This window comes from Phyllopteryx taeniolatus, chromosome 10 (assembly GCF_024500385.1).
Source record: "Phyllopteryx taeniolatus isolate TA_2022b chromosome 10, UOR_Ptae_1.2, whole genome shotgun sequence".
Lineage (NCBI taxonomy): Eukaryota > Metazoa > Chordata > Actinopteri > Syngnathiformes > Syngnathidae > Phyllopteryx > Phyllopteryx taeniolatus.
This window is the reverse complement of record NC_084511.1, coordinates 1712506-1731653: the sequence shown is the minus strand read 5'-3', so window position 1 is coordinate 1731653 and position 19148 is coordinate 1712506. Positions and strand designations below refer to the sequence as shown.

Below are 19148 nucleotides of genomic sequence, written 5' to 3'. Positions count from 1 at the left end.
ATTTGGAGGTAAGTTTTCATTTTTTTGTCGCTATTCTTCCCAGTTGTGATATCGGCAAGTTATTCCAGCGTCTTAAATCAGATGAGATTTTTTTCCGGAAGTGGTGTATAATTTAGATTGGTTAGCTCTGTGAGTTTGGTGAAATATTACGACCTCAATACGTAATGTTTCCTATTGGACATAGGTGTCAAACTCAAGGCCCGGGGGCCAGATGCAGTCCGCCACATCATTTTATGTGGGCCGCGAAAGCAAATCATGCTCGTCAACTTCCGTGATTTTTGCTAAAATCTGGACCCAAATTACAAATTGTCATAATAATAAACAATAATGTTGAGAGATTGCATTTTTCTGTTACCAAACCCTTCTTCTACAGTAACTTAAACAATACTTGAACAAACTATTATCCTTGTCTTCTGATTTCAAAACTAGTTATCCCTCAATTTGTTGTGTAATGGTAATAATATGATTTGGTGATTAAACATTTTTATGGTGTCAGTGTTCTAATGGCCCCCTGCGGGAAATCTTAACTACAATGCGGCCCAGACAAAAATGAGTTTGACACCCCTGTGTCAAACTCCTAGGAGTAGGATAATCAGAACAGGAAAGCCCAGTTAACTTTATCGAAAGCTTTCTCTGCGTCAAGTGACATGATGATTGCGTTTAGTTTTTTTACGTTGTGACATGCTTATTAAATTTAACAGACGTCTGACATTATTTGTGGAACTTCTACCTTTAATGAAGCCTGTCTGGTCATAATGGATTATCGACGGGAGTACCTTTTCAAGTCTCGCTGCGAGGCCTTTCGCGATAATCTTGAAATCTACATTAATCAGTGATAGGGGCCGATAATTAGCTGGGAGAGTGGGGTCTCTTCCTGACTTTAGTAATAATTTAATTGAAGCTGTGTTCATATGGCTACTAATTTGACCTTTAACGTTTATCTCCTTGACTGTTCTGAAAAATAGAGGTGCTAGTATTTGGCAGAAATGTTTAATGAATTCAACGGGGATTCCGTCTGGGCCAGCTGTTAGTCCCGATTGCATACTTTTTAATGCGTTATGTAATTCTGTGATGGTTAAAGGAATATCAAGGCTGTCTTAATTTGTGTATTTAATTGAGGAATGTTTAGGTCCTTAATAAAAGTTTCAATTTCACTTTGGTCTGGGTTGTTCAAAGATGCATATAAGCTGCTATAATAATTGTAAAACAATTCCTTTATTTGTTGGTGGTGGTCCCAAACTTGATTCGACTTTTAAATTGAGAGAAATTGGTGCATGGTCGCTGAGGGAGATGAAAGAGTCAAAGGGAGTTGGAGTTGATGTCAAAACACTCAGTTTGTATGTGGAGAGTCGAGTGACATGACTGCTGGTTCTCGTCTCCTCATCTTATTATTTACTGCATATAAATACAAATAAATAACCCCATCATCTTTCTTACCAAGTTTTATGTTCACAAATTGAAATTTGCTAAGGGAAAACCTATTCTTTGTGTCTTTATGAAAGAACTGAAATGGTATTTAAGGTCAATATCTGCTGCTAAAAACAATACAGCTATCATAACCTTGAAATTGTGCTTCCATTTTAATGTCTTCATTGTTAGTTAATGTCGTTTAAATGAAATTTTTTAAATGATCTATTTTGTTTATTCTATATTGTGAATAATTGCAGGTTGCATATTGTTACATTGTTTAAAAATGTGTGAAGCAGAAAGAGATACTGCTATTTTTCACATTAAAGTTAACATACTTAAATAAACTGTTAAGTGTAACAATCTTCTGTGTAGATGCTATTTTTTTCTTTTCGATCAGCAGGGTGATGTGAATAAGTTATGCGGCAGGCTCTACTGTGAAAACTAATCTGCACTCAACAGAAGCTCTACACACGTGCCATGCAATTTCAATCAATCAATCAAAGCCTTCGAGACCAGTTTCTCTTTTTCGAGGGTGAATTGTCCAAGAAGGCGGAGCACATTTCACCCATGGAAAGAGGGCCATACCCACCTCTTTGCCGCATGATTTCACCCTAAAAAAAAAAGAAATCGTTGGTGAACTTAAGTTTCTTGACAACTGCATTGACATGATATTTCAAATCCAGACTGCTGTCCAACCAGATGCTGAGGTATTTGTCTGCAAGGAAACAAAATCAGACTAATTTTGATACAGCAGCCTCAAGAGAGAGCGCACAGGAGCACAGTACCGTATCCTTATTATACATATGATACTGGGAGTGATTTGATTATCACAGATGTTACATAATTGTTTATTTTCATTTGGGTCATCATTTAATGACACGCTGTATAGCATTCCTGTCCTATGGTACACTTCCCTTCCCATACTGTGATGGAGTTGGCCAGGATGCTCTCCTCTACGTCGCTTTAGAAATGGCTAAGCAGTTCAGTTTCCAAAATCTATCAACTTCGACGAGAAAGAAGTACATACAGCCTCTGTTGGGTCATCTTCCCGATGATGTGCTGTGTTTTGTTGTTCCATGTGAGGTCATTGCTGATGTTAGTATTGCAGATTTTGAAGGTGGTCACCCTCTCCAGCTGAGTCTAACAGACAAGCATTGCAAGTTGCTCTTTTCTCCACCTCGGGTCGATGATCATCTCCTTGGAATTTAAAGAGATTCTTTTCATAGCACCGGGACAGGTGTAATCAATAAACAGCATTTGAACATACATTAAGTGTCCATTTTTTTCGAGGTAGGGCTGCACGGATGACTGTCTTTACGGCAACCTCAATGGAGCGGTTCTGACTATAAGCAAACTGGAGGGGGTCGAAGAGGGCCATACCCACCTCTTTTCGGGACTGCATTCTTCATGCATTTCCTGACTACTTTCTCGAAGCGCTTCATCACAGCTGAGGTTATTGCAATGGGACGGTAGTGAATTAGACAGGTTACTAGGTTTTCTTTGGGAGGGGCACTATGGTGTTGTGAGGTTGTAGTAATGCTCCAGCCTCAACCTGTGTTGTCTCTTGGCTTCTCTAATGGAGCTACACCTAGGTCCTATCTGTCTTTTTTTATAGGCCTCAGTATCACCGGAGGCAAATGCAGCGGAGTGTGCTTAGCTTGCTTATTGGCCTAATTTATCACAAATATCCCCAACTGCCACAACTTAGCCAAACGCTACTAAAAGTCAATGCAGGTAACACTCTTAGCACTGTTGTGCTAACACTGCAGCCAAGCTTATTTTATCTTTAGGCTTTGACGTGATAGCAGGTGAAGCTGGGTAAGTGTATATCCAGCTACAGGTCCACCAGTACGGGCTACCCCGCAGGGCTGTGTTCAGTGTCCCCTACTCTTCACCTTGCAAGACCTTAAGTGGGAGCTGAACACCACGGCCGTCGTAAAGGCTGCAAAGAGGAAGTATAACCTCCGGCAACTTCAAAGGTTCAGGCTGCCGAGGAACATGCTGACCAACTCCTATACCGTTATGATCCATCGTGAGTCCATCCTCACATGGTTTCCCACCACACCGGCCAAGCAGTAGGGGGGGTTCGTACAGCCAAGAGGGTGATCGGCTGCCCCCTGCCCTTCCTCAAGTCGCTACATGACACCAGAGCACTGAGGAGGGCAAGGAAGATCATGGCAGATCCTCCCTTCCGGGAGGAGGTTGCGGCTGCCGAAGACTGTTAAGTCCTGGCACAGACTCAGCTTTTTCCCCATCAGCCACCAGCCCTCCTCCTATACCGCTTCCTTCCCCAAAGGGTAGCCAGACAGGACAATCTCCACTAAAACTGCACTTTAGCGCTTGCACTTATTTCCATTACCACTGCGCGCATTGTTGTTCTCACCGCCCCGTGAAAAGAGACGTATGCAAGTGTTCTCTGTCAATTGACCGTCTGTTGTTGTAGTGGAGCGGCTCCAACTACCGGAGACAAATTCCTTGTGTTTTTTGGACATACTTGGCAAATAAAGATGATTCCGATTGTGATGTGTATACACAACCCCAAAAAACAAAATCCTATTACTGCATGTATAGCATAACGAGGCAAATTATTCCTAATTCCGATATGTGCTCTGCGATTGGCTGATGAGCAGTTGGAGAGGCAATCCCTGCCCATAGTCACATTTAGCAGTATAGAACATCAGTAGATAAATCTGTGTAGACAACTAGCAGTAATGGATTCATATATTAAAATACGTAGTAGAGTCATGTGATAGTAAAAGAATCGAGGGTTTCTATTAGTATACATAGTTAACCAGGTGAGTTGAGGATTCCTTCAAGATCCATTTTATAATGAACTGACAACTGAATTTCCATCTTGTGTCAAGTGAACAAAAAGTAAATCGAAGTCATGGTAACCAAAAAAAAAAACCTGTTTAATTAATGGAGCTAATGAAGTCATTCATCAAGATAAGGTCTTGTAACCCACGGCAACATTTAATATATGCATCCACATAATTCAAGTGCACAATATTAACAGAGTGAGTGTGGACAATACAGTCACTCTTAAGATGTCCATTGCCAAAATTGCTCTTATATGACTACTTCTACTGCAGCAGATGTAACATTGACAATGGTGTTAGCTTATGGCAAAAAGAACTTATTCAGTGATCGATCTCCCACATCAAAAACTATCAGATTAGAAAAGCAGTAGCTCAGTGTTCTTTCTACAATTATAGACTAATGGAAGATTGTGACATCTGAGTCTGTCAGTCTATTTTCTTTACATCAAGACAAAAAACAATTCCATAAAAGTCTGAATTAACGGTCAAAGTTAAGGAGCGGCAATTCAGAACTAAACATACAGGCAAATAAAATAACCAGATGAAGTAACCAATAGGTGGAAAAAGATAAAAATTGGATGTATCGAAGGTGTACAATGAGTCAAATGATGCAGATGTGGCCGTCCACTCCATCACTGCTAGTTTGTCGTCTCTCTCTGGGTAACATGAAACATTTCAACTGCTGCTGCCATTCCAGTCCAACATCCCTTCCCAAACAAGTGTAAACAGTTCGGCCATTTAAACCACCTTAAATTAAAATTGCCGCTGGGGGGGGGGGGGGGAATAAAGAAAAAGTCTAATCCAAATCCACTATTATTAGGACACAGAAGAGATTGGGTTTAGGGGAGAACCCATCTGAGTCAGGACCTTGTCCAGCCATTGAAGCGGCCCGTGGAGGTGCACCTCGATCCAGCAGGGTGTGCTGGTGACATCCTGTCGGTGGTACTCCGCGCCCCAGCCCTGGAGGGGAGAAGGCAAGTCATACTGGGAAGATATTTATTCAATACCTACCTAATTCGGAGTACCTGCAGAAAACCCACACAGGCACGGGGAGAACATGCAAACTCTACCTCAGAGCTGCGAGGCAGATGTGCCAACTAGTCATCCACCGTGCCGCCGACTACAGAATAAATCGTATTGTATTTTTTCAAAGTGCGAGTAAAGTTTTATTCATTTTTTGTTCTCAAATGCATACAGGGTCAAAATGCTAAGAGATCACTAATATTTGAAGCAACTTAAACCAGACTTTTTTTTTTTTTTTGAAGCAGAATCTGGTTGTGATTTTCTTAGCTACAACGTAGGGGAAAACTCATTTCACTTGGCGTCTGTGCGCGCACACTCTGCATCTGGGTGGGAGTGTCACGGTTTTCAAAAGGCTCCAATAACACCAGAAAAAGTGTATTGCTAGTCGCTTTTTTGATGAGTCACGAGAGGGATCTGAATACTAAACATATTGGCAATGCAATGTCACACACCCAGCACAAAATATGATACAAAATATAGCGGCAGTGGTAACAATTACAAACAGTAATACGAACTGTGTGAAAGGTTATCATGGTGTAACATTAAACCATTTCATCCCCAGTCTGGGTTTTCAACAGGAGGTGAACCCAATGTGGCCAAGTTGTTGATTTGAGGCGGTTTTGAGAAAGAAAAAAAAAATGGTGGTAGTCCTCCATCCACAGTGCACTAGTACCACTGACCGGCCCAGAGCATAATGCTAACACCCACTATGCTTGACTGTTAGTAGCGTTTGAAAGCCTTACTTTACTTTGACGTCTTACTACGTCTTGGTATTGTCTGACTGTACAATGTTTGTTTGTGGCTTGTCCATGTGGACAGCTGCAATCTTCAATGAAATGTGAAGGTGTCAATTTCCAAGCAGGGGCTTCTTTCTTGGTCGGCACCCTCTCAGTCCATGGCAATGAATAACTTGATTGGGTGTGTACAGTAACACTTCTGTTCCAGCAGTCTGCAGGCCAATAGCGGACTTAAGGCCAGGTGGTTCCTGGGTAGTTTTCGAACATGCCAACCAATTTCCTTTCATCTGCTGGTGATATTTTCAAGCTCATGACAAATTGGAGACACGCACATCTAACTTGCGGTTGCTTACAATTGGTTTAACTGATCTTGGTATCAGCAATAGTTCAGAAATGGTTCAAGAAAACATTCCCAAATTGTGTAACTTTACAATTCCCCTTCTTAGATCTTCACCAAGTCCCTTAGAATTTCCCATGATTCTGATTTAGGGGTGGGCAATGTGGCATTAAAATAAAACCATATTCGCGCCCCCCCCAATATAAAAAGATGAATAAAAAAATATTCGTTTATATAAAGGGAAAAAATGGTCCTGACTAATTCAACAACACCAGCCATATTTTATTAATATTCGCCTATCTAATCAGTGCCATCAAACAAATCCTTTTTATGGAGACAACAACAAGCTACAGTTCATTATTATTAACAAGTTTATAGGGCTTTGATTTCAGTTATTCTAGAACCTTCAGCCTCACTCAAAAGATTTTGGAGAATGTACAGTGGGTACGCAAAGTATTCAGACCCCCTTAAATTTTTCACTCTTGGTTATATTGCAACCGTTTGCTAAAATCTTTGAAGTCCATATGTTTCCTCAATGTACACACAGCACCCCATATTGACAGAAAAAAAAACGGAATTGTTGAAATTTTTGCAGATTTATTAAAAAAGAAAAACTGAAATACCACACAGCCAGAAGTAGTCACACTCTTTGCTGTGACGCTCATGTTTAACTCGGGTGCTGTCCATTTCTTCTGATCGTCCTTGAGATGGTTCTACACCTTCATTGAAGTCCATCTGTGTTTGATTATACTGATTGGACTTGATTAGGAAAGCCACACCGCTGTCTATAGAAGACCTTACAGCGCACAGTGCATGTCAGAGCAAATGAGAATCATGAGATCAAAGGAACTGCCTGAAGAGCTCAGAGACAGAATTGTGGCAAGACACAGAGCTGGCCACGGTTTCAAAAAAAAAAATTCTGGTGCCCTTAAAGTTCCTAAGAGCACAGTGACCTCCATAATCCTTAAATGGAAGACATTTGGGACGACCAGAACCCTTCCCAGAGTTGGCCCTCCGGCTAAACTGAACAATCTGTGGAGAAGAGCCTTGGTGAGAGAGGTAAAGAACCTAAAGATCACTGAGGCTGAGCTCCAGAGATGCAGTCGGGAGATGGGAGAAAGTTCTACAACCCCAATTCAATGAAGTTGGGACATTGTGTTAAAAATAAATAAAACCACAATACAATGATTTGCAAATCATGTTCAACCTAGATTTAATTCGAATACACTACAAAGACAAGATATTTCATGTTCAAACTGATAAACGTTATTGTTTTTAGCAAATAATAATTAACTTATAATTTTATGGCTGCAACACGTTCCAAAAAAGCTGGACAGGGTCATGTTTACCACTGTGTTACATCACCTTTTCTTTTAACAACATTCAATAAATGTTTGGGAACTGAGGACACTAATTGTCGAAGCTTTGTAGGTGGAATTCTTTCCCATTCTTGCTTGATGTACAGCTTCAGCTGTTCAACAGTCCGAGGTCTCCGTTGTCGTATTTTACGCTTCATAATGCGCCACACATTTTCAATGGGAGACAGGTCTGGTCTGCAGGCAGGCCAGTCTCGTACCCGTAAGCTTTTACTACGAAGCCACGCTGTTGTAACACATGCAGAATGTGGTTTGGCATTGTCTTTTATTTGGCCCGACAGAAGCCTCTCCTCAGTTCAAGATGCATGAAAGCCCGCTTGGAGTTTGCTAAAAAAACACTTGGAGGACTCCAAAGATGGTGAGAAATAAGATTCTCTGGTCTGATGAGACCAAGATAGAACTTTTTGGCCTTAATTCTCAGCGGTATGTGTGGAGAAAAGCAGGCACTGCTCATCACCTGTCCAATACTGTCCCAACAGTGAAGCATGATGGTGGCAAAATCATGCTGTGGGGGTGATTTTCAGCTGCAGGGACAGGACGACTGGTTGCAATCGAAGGTAAGATAAATGTGGCCAAGTATAGGGATATCTTGGACGAAAACCTTCTCCAGAGTACTCAGGACCTCAGACTGGGCTGAAGGTTCACCTTCCAACAAGACAATGACACTAAGCACACAGCTAAAATAATAGGAAAGGAGTGGCTTCAGAACAACTTAGTGACTGTTCTTGAATGGTCCAGGCAGAGCCCCGACTTAAACCCAATTGCGCATCTCTGGAGAGACCTGAAACCATCATCCAACCTGACAGAACTGGAGAGGATCTGCATGTAGGAATGGCAGAGGAGCCCCAAATCCAGGTGTGAAAAACTGCAGCATTCCCAAAAAGCCTCAGGGGCTGTATTAGCTCAAAAGGGCGCTTCTACTAAATACTGAGCAAAGGGTCTGAATACTTACGGAATGTGTGATATTTCAGTATTTCTTTTTTTAATAAATATGCAAAAAATTCAACAATTCCGTTTTTTTCTGTCACTATGGGGTCCTGTGTGTACATTGAGGGGGGGAAATGCACTTAAATGATTTTAGCTCATGACTGCAATATAAAAAATTAAATAAATTAAAAGGGAGTCTGAATACTTTCCGTACCGACTGCATGTGCTGTATATATTTAACCTTGTGTGGATTCCAGAAAAATTCAGAAAATAAATTAAAATGGTGTGCACCAAATTCTTTTTAAAACTCAAAGATGAATAATGAGTTATATACAGGGTCTGACAATTGTGGTTCAATGGCCACGGGGCATTACGCCGCTGTACTACGTGTACCTATTGACGCTGGCCCGCTTGTGCCAGTACAAATTTCTACGTCACCGAAAACCTCCGCCCGTCGAAAATATCCACAAAGTGCCTTTTTGGGTTTCAGACCACAGAGGGAATGAACTAAGTGGATACTATTTCAACCGTGTCCACTGGAGTACTTATTCCTTTTAAATAACATTTACAAAGACAAGTGTGAGCTGACTTCTGGTGAGCCTGCTTAATGTCTGTCGTTCCCATTTCACGAGTTTACAAAAAAAAAAGTAATGTGTAAAGGTTTTAACTTTGTTATGAAGCTAGAAAATCTGATTTCCCTCATGGGATGAATAAATCCATTCATAGTATTTTTAAAGTAACCCTCCCAAACCTGATAAGCGCATAGCGCAATAATTGCAGTAGCAATGATTTGTCCAATTTCTGTTTAGGACTACGATTTTAAATAGTTAAACTGATTTGCTTTGCTAGTATATACATTTCAAAATAGTTTTACCAATAAAAAAACATGGTGGTGGTACACTTATGCAATCGTTTTAAAATTTAAAAGGGTTGTGGTAAGTAAGTACATGCCCTGAAGTAATCTACATTATTGCTGATTCGCTAGTCAACTAATTTCAATGCAGACACCACTACTTGATGTGCAATGTTCAAATAATACTTGCATAGTTGCCTGTGGACAAATTTGAAATTGTGAAAATTATATAAAAACAATTATCTACTATACAATTTTAATTCACCAATGGGGATGACTTGTTTTTAATTTCTGTTGCTTGCATTAAACTACAATGAGCAAATTCATAAATATGCATGAATACAGCTGACTGAATGATAGTACTTCTTAAAAACAGTAGGCTTAGGGGTTAGTACCCTAACTTAAGTTAACTTCAGAGTTTGCTGCTTTGGTCAAGGTCACCAGTTTGACTATTTCTGTACAATAAAAAGGTCTAAAAATGAATTCAAAATTCCTTGACTAGGTTACTTGAGGTATAAATATACCAACACAAGTATGTATCATATTGATTCCATCGATAACATACATGCGTTGTAATGCTACACGTTAAACTTTCTGTTCCACCTACATGTGACAGTCCTACCTTAACAAAGCTCATCCGGATGGTGCACATTTTGGTAAGCTCATAAACAGCCTCAAAGCCATGGTTGACTGACTGAGCCAGAAGTTGGGCAAACTCCTGGTTGTTGAAGATCTTCAGGCTGCAGCCACTTGGGATCTTGCAGACAGTTGTGGGATGGAAGCCATGGTGATAGTTGCAGTTACGGCTCTGGACAAAAATGCTGGTGTCACTGAGGCACTCTGCATACACTTCCCCTCCTACGTAGTACAGGTGAACACCTGGTGGAAGACAACAGACTGTTAGCATTTAACCAAAAGATTGCGAACTGTGATGTGTTGACCACCGTTGGTCATACCTTTGCCAATGTGCCGACGGGTGTTCTCAATTGTGGAGTTGCGATTGACATTTGACAACAGCCCGAGGCAGAAGCGGTTCTTGTTATTTGATGGATCAGTGAAGCCGTCCACGAGCACACTGGTTGATGAAGCATGGTAAGCTTCACCCACACGGTTGTTAAGTTCATAGTAGACGATAGAGCACCAGTGACTCGGCTCCTCATACTCCACTGGCTGCACATCTTGAATAAAAACAGCTCAGTTACACACACGCATACAATTTCCTTATCTACATCTGACAAAACGGACACAAAACTTAGAAGTGGAGATATTTAACTACATTTCATTTATATGGTCTTTCAAATACAAGAAAAATACTAAACCTAGTGTACAGTGGACCCTCTACACTCGGGACGGACGATTATGGGGAAAAAGTAATTACGATTATTTTGATTCAGATTGAAATCATGATTAATAGACACGATTATTCATTTATTTTTAAACTTAGTATTTATTTAACTACCAAAACTAAACTTTATAACTTAAAAGAACAACCTGAAAACAAATTCGTAACACGTAAAATAATAATATATTTAAAAAAAAAATGGAAATAAAAAAGTCATGACTATCTGCTGTTCTTCCTGTGCGCACCTTGGCCTCTTAGTGGCAGTGTGGTGCGGTGCATGCACGAAGCTGCATATTTACAGTATGATAATCATAAAAAAGTAGAAGAAAGTCACAATAAAACTTTATTAAACATGTTTTTCACAGATGAAGAAAATATGCCTGTGAGTATTGTTATACTGTTTGTCTATATGTATTACTACAGCGTTTGTGTGTGAATTTGTTATCTGAAGGTAAATCCCTCCCGTGATCTAATGCTAATGTTAGCTAGCCCGTCAATAGCGTTTTCCATTGACTGTTAGTAGAAGCTGGCACTTTCTAAAATCTTGGGTCTCGTGTGTTTAAATATACAATGAGTGTAATTATCTTTACTGTGGGGTTTAGCTTTACAGTAAACTCCAACTTGGGTGTCAATAAACAGCTTAAAGCACACTCAGGGTGGGCAGAAGAAAATGCGTCACACACTTGCTACAAGCAACACAGGGTTCAGGGTGTGTTTACAACGCAGGAACTTGCATACACAAACCGCGCTGCGCCACATGAATCGCTTTTCTGAGTGAGAAGTGAGAAGCCAAAATCGAAATCACGATTAAATTTCGATTAATCGCCCAACCCTACTCTACACATGATTAAAGAGATACAATTTGTTTGGAAAGAATACCTCCCTGATGTCACAAAACCTTACAGATCAAACCGCTGTCATGCGTCATGTCATGCAAGATCCAGTATCGAGAATTGTTCATGCTTAAAAATTTCTGTTCCTAGTTTCGATGCCTATTCCACCAACCCTGAAAAAGAACCCGCTGGACACCAACAAAGAACCCGCATGAAGTGCATGTGAGACGGGAATTTAAAGGCTTAAATTAAATAAATAAAAATAAAAAAATGACCTCTTGCAATAAGATTATATTGTGCAAAGGAGGTCATGGGTTTGATATTAACACATGCCTACTGGTAAAAAAAACCCTGTCAGAAATTCATAGTAAAGTTGATAAAAAGTCAAGAATTCATAGAGCAAGGCACAAAATAAGTGGTTCACATCGCAATTTGCGCGTCAAAATTAGCATTCTGCGCTTCATAAAACACATTGAAAAACAAAACTTCAAATCACCCACGGGTGTTAATGTGACAATGCGTTTACATCACCAAGGCAGAAGTGAAGTGAACCTTGGTTGGTGGCGCGGGAAGATGGCAAATACAGAAAAAAAAAAATATTTTAAAAAATACAAGAGCAAATGATAGAAAATGGCCAAAGTGTAGGAGCTTTTCATACTGAAATGCACCCGTGATGTATAATCATTAACACGGACCTCTCTCTCGCTCTACCGAAGGCACCCAGTATGAAGCCGCGTTGTAAGGACCCCGAGACAAGGTAAAATTAACACCGCAAATCAGTGAGATTTACGTGAGTCTACCTTACTATCATAGCGTAAGCCCTGCGGAGGGTCTCTTAATTATGACTACCTTCAAATTTGTGGCTTCTTTATTACGAAGGTGACAAGTACAATATTGCGCAACCACGGCAACCATAACCTTACTTCATACAGGGTGCATGTAAGTTTGCTCAGTGTAGGCACTGTGTGACATATGGCAAGTATACTAACATCTGATCAGTAAGTGGCTACATTTTGAGTCGTCGTGGCAAAGGTGGTCAGAGAGGAATAAGAGTAAAATGTGCCATTTACCCAAACGAGGGTTTTGGTGAAGTTAAATGAAGGAAGTATGCTTCCTCTCGAGGTCTCTTCATTTTAGTTTGAAGAAATTGAACACTTCCAAATCTTCTAGTAGTATAACAAATATTTGCATTATTCCTAGTCAGGTGGTCTAAGCTCATAAACGCACAGCCATGAATTTACTGTAGAAGGATTTTATTTGATGTCGTCCCGTGTCTGAGACCCACAAAAATGAACAGGGACTCATAAAACATGATCAATCTGCATCCATTGACGCACATCATTGCTTACCTACGTGTCTGTGTGTGCGTGTGTGTTCCATAAATACAAAGGAGACTTTTTTCCGGACTCAATAAATGTTCATTCTTGTGGTAACACCCGGCACGCTGCTCACGACGCAGCGACCCACTGGCGTAATGGTTTTGTATCTGTAGACGCACACAACTGGGACACTTTTGGGAAAGTTATCCATTTATTACGTTCGCTAACTAACTTGCTAGCAAGCTACGGAGCTAAGCTAAACAGCTTGCTCTGGCTTGCTTCATCACGGCGACATAGTTTAAAACACGCAGTCCCATACGGACCCACACCATAGCCAAAAAAAGAAGTTGAGTAAAAGAATGAGCAACATCAGAAAATGACAGATAAAGCAAGAGAACATTTAGAACAAATGGCCGCGTTGATGGTATGTAGAAGCAAGGGGCACGCTGAGTATGTCATCACAGCATGTGACTAAAACAACCCAATCACGAGAGATTATCTACACAGTGTTCGACCCGCAGCAACAATTTTTGCCGTGTGCGCGTCAAGCTATGCGGATGGGCCGCGCGGGCCAATTCGTCGGTCACGTGATGCAATGCGGGTGTTCTCGGCTGTGCGACCGCGGTAGTATAAAGAGGCCTTTACTAAAAACGTGATTATATATATATAAAAAAAGGAAACCAATGGGTCATTTGTTAAGTGAAGGGTGTTATTCCTTTCATGTTCATAATTACTCTTTCAAATACTCAATTATTTGAGAGAATTTTCAGTAGGATACTCGAGTACTAAAATAGTCAATAGCCCCAGCCCTACGTTCAACTCCCCCGTTATATTGTTATATTTTTATTGTTTAATGAAACCCTGGCTTCAGGTCCCTGCGAGATTAACCTGCAAAGAAATTGCTCCTCAGAATTAGAAGGTTGCTCCTCAAATGAAGAAATGATTAGCAAAACTGGTCCTCAAAGAAAAAATATATTTCGAGCCTTTGAGAGAAGTTTAGACCACATCTATTACATCTATTACTATTTTGTTCAAGGACAGACACATATGTGCTACTGTTATTGGTATGTGTAATGGTTGTGCTTTTGTTACTTCTGCAGCTCCTGACGTCCTTGTTTGTTAACAGTCGCTTGGCCAGAGTTGACAACTCCACTCACTAGCCACTTCAATCAAGACTGAGCATTACCTTTGTAAAGGCAGAATATTTTGATACAGCTCTTGTGTTGATAACATTTGATCTATGTGTTCAGAATAGTTGTGTGGCATGAATGTGTCAGGTTTGTATCAATACTGGTTTACTAAATATTGAGTCCTAGCCTAAACAAAACACAAATTATGTTTTCTTTCTTGGCTACACAAAAGCAATCCAGAATATCAATGAACAATAAAAACTATATCAACAGGCCCAAAGTACTGTTCTGCTCACCTCCTCTAGCCATACTCTGTGGCACTAGGCTGGTGCTTGTTTCCATGGACTGGCTCTCCTGGCCCAGTTGCTCATCAGGAGGCATGTATGCTGGAGGTGGTGTGTCAGCTGGTACAAGCAAGGGAGAGCGAAAGAGCGGTTAGTGAGGCTGCGCCAGTTGCTACCGGTAAATGGTGGTGTGCACACAGCGAGAGAGAGACAGACAGACAGACACACACAGACTGAGAACAACGATCACACTATCAGCCCCACAGAAAGGTGTCAGATTTCACAAGTCCCAGGATTGCAGAGCAGCCACATGACAACTATTCCTGACAGAGATGCAAAATGAGCTGCTTGAGTCTATACCAAATGACAGAACCATCAACAAAGCTGTACTGAAAATGTGAAAGAATGCAAAATATACACTTAAGAGGTTCACAAATGCCCCTGTTTCAGAACAAAATTCCTGACAAATATTGTTTTGGTTCACAACAATCTCAGCAACTGACCATTTACATTCAACCTTTCTCCTAACTGCTTGACAGTACTGAGAATAGGGGTGGAACAGTTCACAAAACGCATGGTTCTTTTCGTATCTGGGTTTTGTAGTAACAGTTTTCGGTTCGGTATACGTTAACTCTTCTTTTCCTTTCGGCTTGTCCCGTTCGGGGTCCCCACAGTGTGTCATCGTCCTCCATCTAAGCCTATCTCCTGCATCCTCCTCTCCATCACCAACTGCCCTCATGTCTTCCCTCACTACATCCATCAACCTTCTTCCTCTCGCTCTCTTGCCTGGCAGCTCCATCCTCATCATCCTTCTACCAATATACCCACTCTCTCCCCTGTGGATGTGCCCAAACCATCAAAGTTTGCTCTCTCTAACTTTGTCTCCAAAACATTTAACCTTGGCTGTCCCTCTGATGAGCTCATTTCTAATCTATCCAACCTAGTCACTCCTAGAGAGAACTTCATTTCCACCACCTCCAGCACTGCTTCCTGTTGACTTTTCAGTGCCACTGTCTCTAATCCGTACATCATGGCTGGCCTCACCACTGTCTTATAAAATTTGCCCTTTATCCTAGCAGAGACTCTTATGTCACACAACACACCTGACACCTTCCTCTACCCGTTCCAACCTGCTTGGACCCATTTCTTCACTTCTTTACCACACTCGCCATTGCTCTGGACAGTTGACCCCAAGAATTAAGTCATACACCCTCGCTATCTCTTATCTTATCGCTGTAGCCTCACTCTTCCCCCTATACCCCTCTCTACATGCACATATATTCGGTCTTCGGCTAATGTTAATTCCTCTACTTTCCAGGCCATGCCTCCACCTTTCCAACTGTTCCTTCACCTGCTTTCACTGGAGATCACAATGTCATCTGCGAACACCATGATCCACAGGGATTCCAGTCTAACCTCATCTGTCAGCCTATCCATTCAAACGACAAATCCAGATAGAAGTTTATCGAGTGTGAATTATTTTGTGTCAAGCAAGATGGTGCTCATAAATCGATAGAGTCGTTTGTAGATTAGCAGACAACTCAGCAGTCATGCACGTGACGTATCCCACTAACTCTGTAGCTGTATCGACGGTCATTATAGCCTCAAGACACGTTAAACTAATAAATAATGATGTAAATGTATTGTTTACCATGTGTTCAGAGCAATCCCCCATACTAAGTTAAAGGCCTTTTTAAGCAGCTTGGTGGCTGAACCATCAGGCTGTCGATGTTTCATTGAATTTGGTTTTTAAATAGTTTGGATTTGCTTAGTAAAACTTCTGATTGCTGCATTATGAGATTATCTGGATGTTTTTATGTATTATGAATGTTTAGGAATGTTGCTGGTAGGCTTTACATGAGGATTTTTGGGGCCAATCACAGAGTTTAAAAAACTGATAAGATGGACCAATGTGTCTATTTAAATTACTCATTCATTTACTGTATATACTTGTGTACTGTATACTGAGTATCTTCAAAAGTATTCTCAGTCAGGCCAAACCAACAATTACAACATGACAGAAATAATGGGTGCTAATTTACCATAATTAAATTACTTCACACACACACACACACCGAAACTTTAGAGCATGATTCGACAGCGCCAGCATGTTCACCTACAACCGTCAGTGTTAGCACTAGCTTGCTAGGCTACATAACGTTTTGTTGCTTGCTTGCGAGTCGTATCGTATTAAAAGTATATGAACATACCTTAAGCACTCCCGAAAAGAACATCCTCTCCCGAGCACCGGTGACCAACACCACATGTTTTCCCCCCCATTTTGTTGTTGTCATACACACGGTGCGATAATCACGCTCCATTGTTGTTGTCACCATGGTAACGAGTGCATCCAAACGTAATTTGCGTTGATAAGATAAAGCCAAGTGATTGTGAAAGACTGGACGCGGTGGTATCGGAATACAATATTTTATTGCAGTAGTCTGACAGTGCAATAGTGAAAGACCAAATTTGTCTTGTAGTCTGATCCAGGCATTACATGTTGCCCGTCTCAGACGTGTGGTCTGTCCCACACTGCTGACATGTTTTTTTTTTTTAAATAACTATTGGCCATCAGATATTTACAGTACTATATTAAAAGGCACGCAACAAGTCTAAAACTAAACTAGCTTTTGGATTCAAATATACTGTACACGATGGTGACGCAGAGTAAATGTCTTTTCCCGAACTATGACATTAAAGCCGATCAGCATAAAACGCTAATTATCGGCCGATACCGATCAGATCGGTGTAAAGTCTAGTTGCTGGTACTGTCAAACCTATTTTGTATTTGCTGTAGGGCTGTTTAATCTGGCAAAAATAATTAAAACAAAAAAAAAAAGATTTTTTCATTGTCCAATCTCTATTATCGCAATTTAAAAAAATATATGAAAAAACTTTTTTTAAATAGCCAGTTAAAGCATCTGTACTGAAAACTAAGGAAGCTAGAGAGTAGTTCAACATTTTATTAATGCATTTTGTTAACAACACTCATCATAGTCAATAAAATAGTAACCCCAACATGATATTAGCATACTAAGAAGAAAAAATGCATACAGAAAATATAAGAACACTTCACTCAACAGTGCAGCGAATGTAGAAAAATATAACACTAGTTTTGAAGTCTACAAGTTGAGTATTTTTGGAGGTACAAGATGCAAAATTAACAAACTGCCCCTTCAGGGATAATGACGATACCTTGGATTATAAACATTATCATTCTCCAGTTATGATGTTACTTACACTGTTAACATTATTGCTACTTCAAATGTGCATCATCTTTAATAATACAAATTAACTTCTTTCGCCATTTTACAAACCACCTGAATAATGATGACACCATTGATTGTTCTTGCAGATGGCCTAAGCACTAGCGGTGGCTAACCGCTAATGCTACTTGTGGTGGCAACAGAGAGTGTACTGACTGCAATCACATTTTTTTGCTTTCTACATAATCACTTGGGTGGTACTTCTTCAAATGAATAAACAGCGTTGTCTGTTTTTGAGGGCGCCGACATACCTTACACATCGGCTAGATATAATAGTATTGCTCCATCTCACTTTGGAGACGCCGACAACTGGCGTTGCCTCCATCACCAGGGCGAGGAAGGGCCGCCACCAATTTAGCAGACTCTGAGGACGGCTAAATCGGCATCTCAATCTCGCTACAGGGAGCCAGCAGCTTCTGTTTACTCCCGCTACTTGCAAACGGAAGTGGAGCAGGAAAAGGACATCTCTGATTGGCTGTTGTCATGCACATTCCCATCATGTTAACTCAAGGAAATACACACACAGCTGATAACAGAGATTGGCGGCATTAGGAATCCCATGCACTTCCCTGGCAGGACACGCCCTGCTCCAATATTACTGGCTCCAGGACACACGCCGCTGCATTATGATTGGGCCTTGTATGTTTGTGTTTGTGGGTACACACATTCACTTGCCACGTGGCGAGTAGCGCTCTGAGATTCTCTCACCAAACGGATAATTTAGTCATTTTGACAATTGTTGTAGTTAAGTGCCTCGATTTAGTGCTAGATATAAATGCAGTATGTAATCTGACTCCATTCTCCTTAGATTAGGGGTCTCTAAACTTTCTTCCAAGGGCCGCATACAGAAACATCGAAGAATGCAAGGGCCACTTTGACTAAGGGTTGGGCATCGAGAATCGAAAACCGATTGGAACCGGCACTAACGTACCGGTTGTCCCGGAATCTTTCAAATGTAAAAATTTCAGTTCCCAGTTTCGATGCTTAGTCCACCGGCCCCGAAGAAGAAGTGGTGAAAACCAACGAAGAAACGGTGAAAACTAAGAATTCGCACAAAGACGTGCTTGTGCCCAATGGTGGCGAACAAAATTGTGTCTTAACTTTGTTCAAATTAATGACCAGTCGCTTCAGTGCAACACTTGGAATTATACTGTATTGTGCAAACGAGGCTTTCACATTGTGTGGCGTCTGACGCGTTCCGAGCCCCAGCCTACACTACGTGGAACTTCAGTGAAGTCAACTCTCAGTCAATTAGGTGAATGAAACAATAAAATACTTCCCTACAGATGCATAAAAATTCCTGAGACAATGACTTGGGTCCCCCAAGTCTCATGTGACCATGTACGAAGACCGCCAACAATACAACAATGTGTATCAGCACTTTGAATGTTTTTACTTTGGCAAAAAGTGTGCTGAGGTCGGATGAGTCCACATTTCAAATTGTTTTGGGAAATCATGGACGCCGTGCCCTCCGGGCCAAGAGGAAAAGGAT

The 19148-nt window shown here is 40.9% G+C and overlaps 1 protein-coding gene and 1 long non-coding RNA gene across 3 annotated transcripts in view; one reads left to right on the top strand and one right to left on the bottom strand.

Moving 5' to 3' along the window:
• Nucleotides 1–4301: 4301 nt before the first annotated feature.
• smad5 (SMAD family member 5) overlaps nucleotides 4302–19148 on the bottom strand; it is a 30040-nt gene continuing 15193 nt past the window's right edge. The window contains exons 4-7 of one of the 2 annotated variants that reach the window (XM_061788575.1): nucleotides 14403–14510; nucleotides 10439–10660; nucleotides 10105–10361; nucleotides 4302–5189 (exon numbers count right to left, since the gene is read on the bottom strand). In XM_061788575.1, coding sequence (XP_061644559.1) covers nucleotides 5046–5189; nucleotides 10105–10361; nucleotides 10439–10660; nucleotides 14403–14510 — 731 coding nt within the window. In that variant the 3' untranslated portion in view covers nucleotides 4302–5045. The remainder of the gene's footprint in view (nucleotides 5190–10104; nucleotides 10362–10438; nucleotides 10661–14402; nucleotides 14511–19148) is intronic. The other variant, XM_061788576.1, reaches the window with a different exon arrangement.
• On the top strand, nucleotides 12359–15845 carry LOC133485172 (uncharacterized). The gene is made up of 3 exons (XR_009790629.1): nucleotides 12359–12414; nucleotides 14077–14166; nucleotides 15709–15845. It is a non-coding gene; the product is annotated as an uncharacterized LOC133485172 (long non-coding RNA).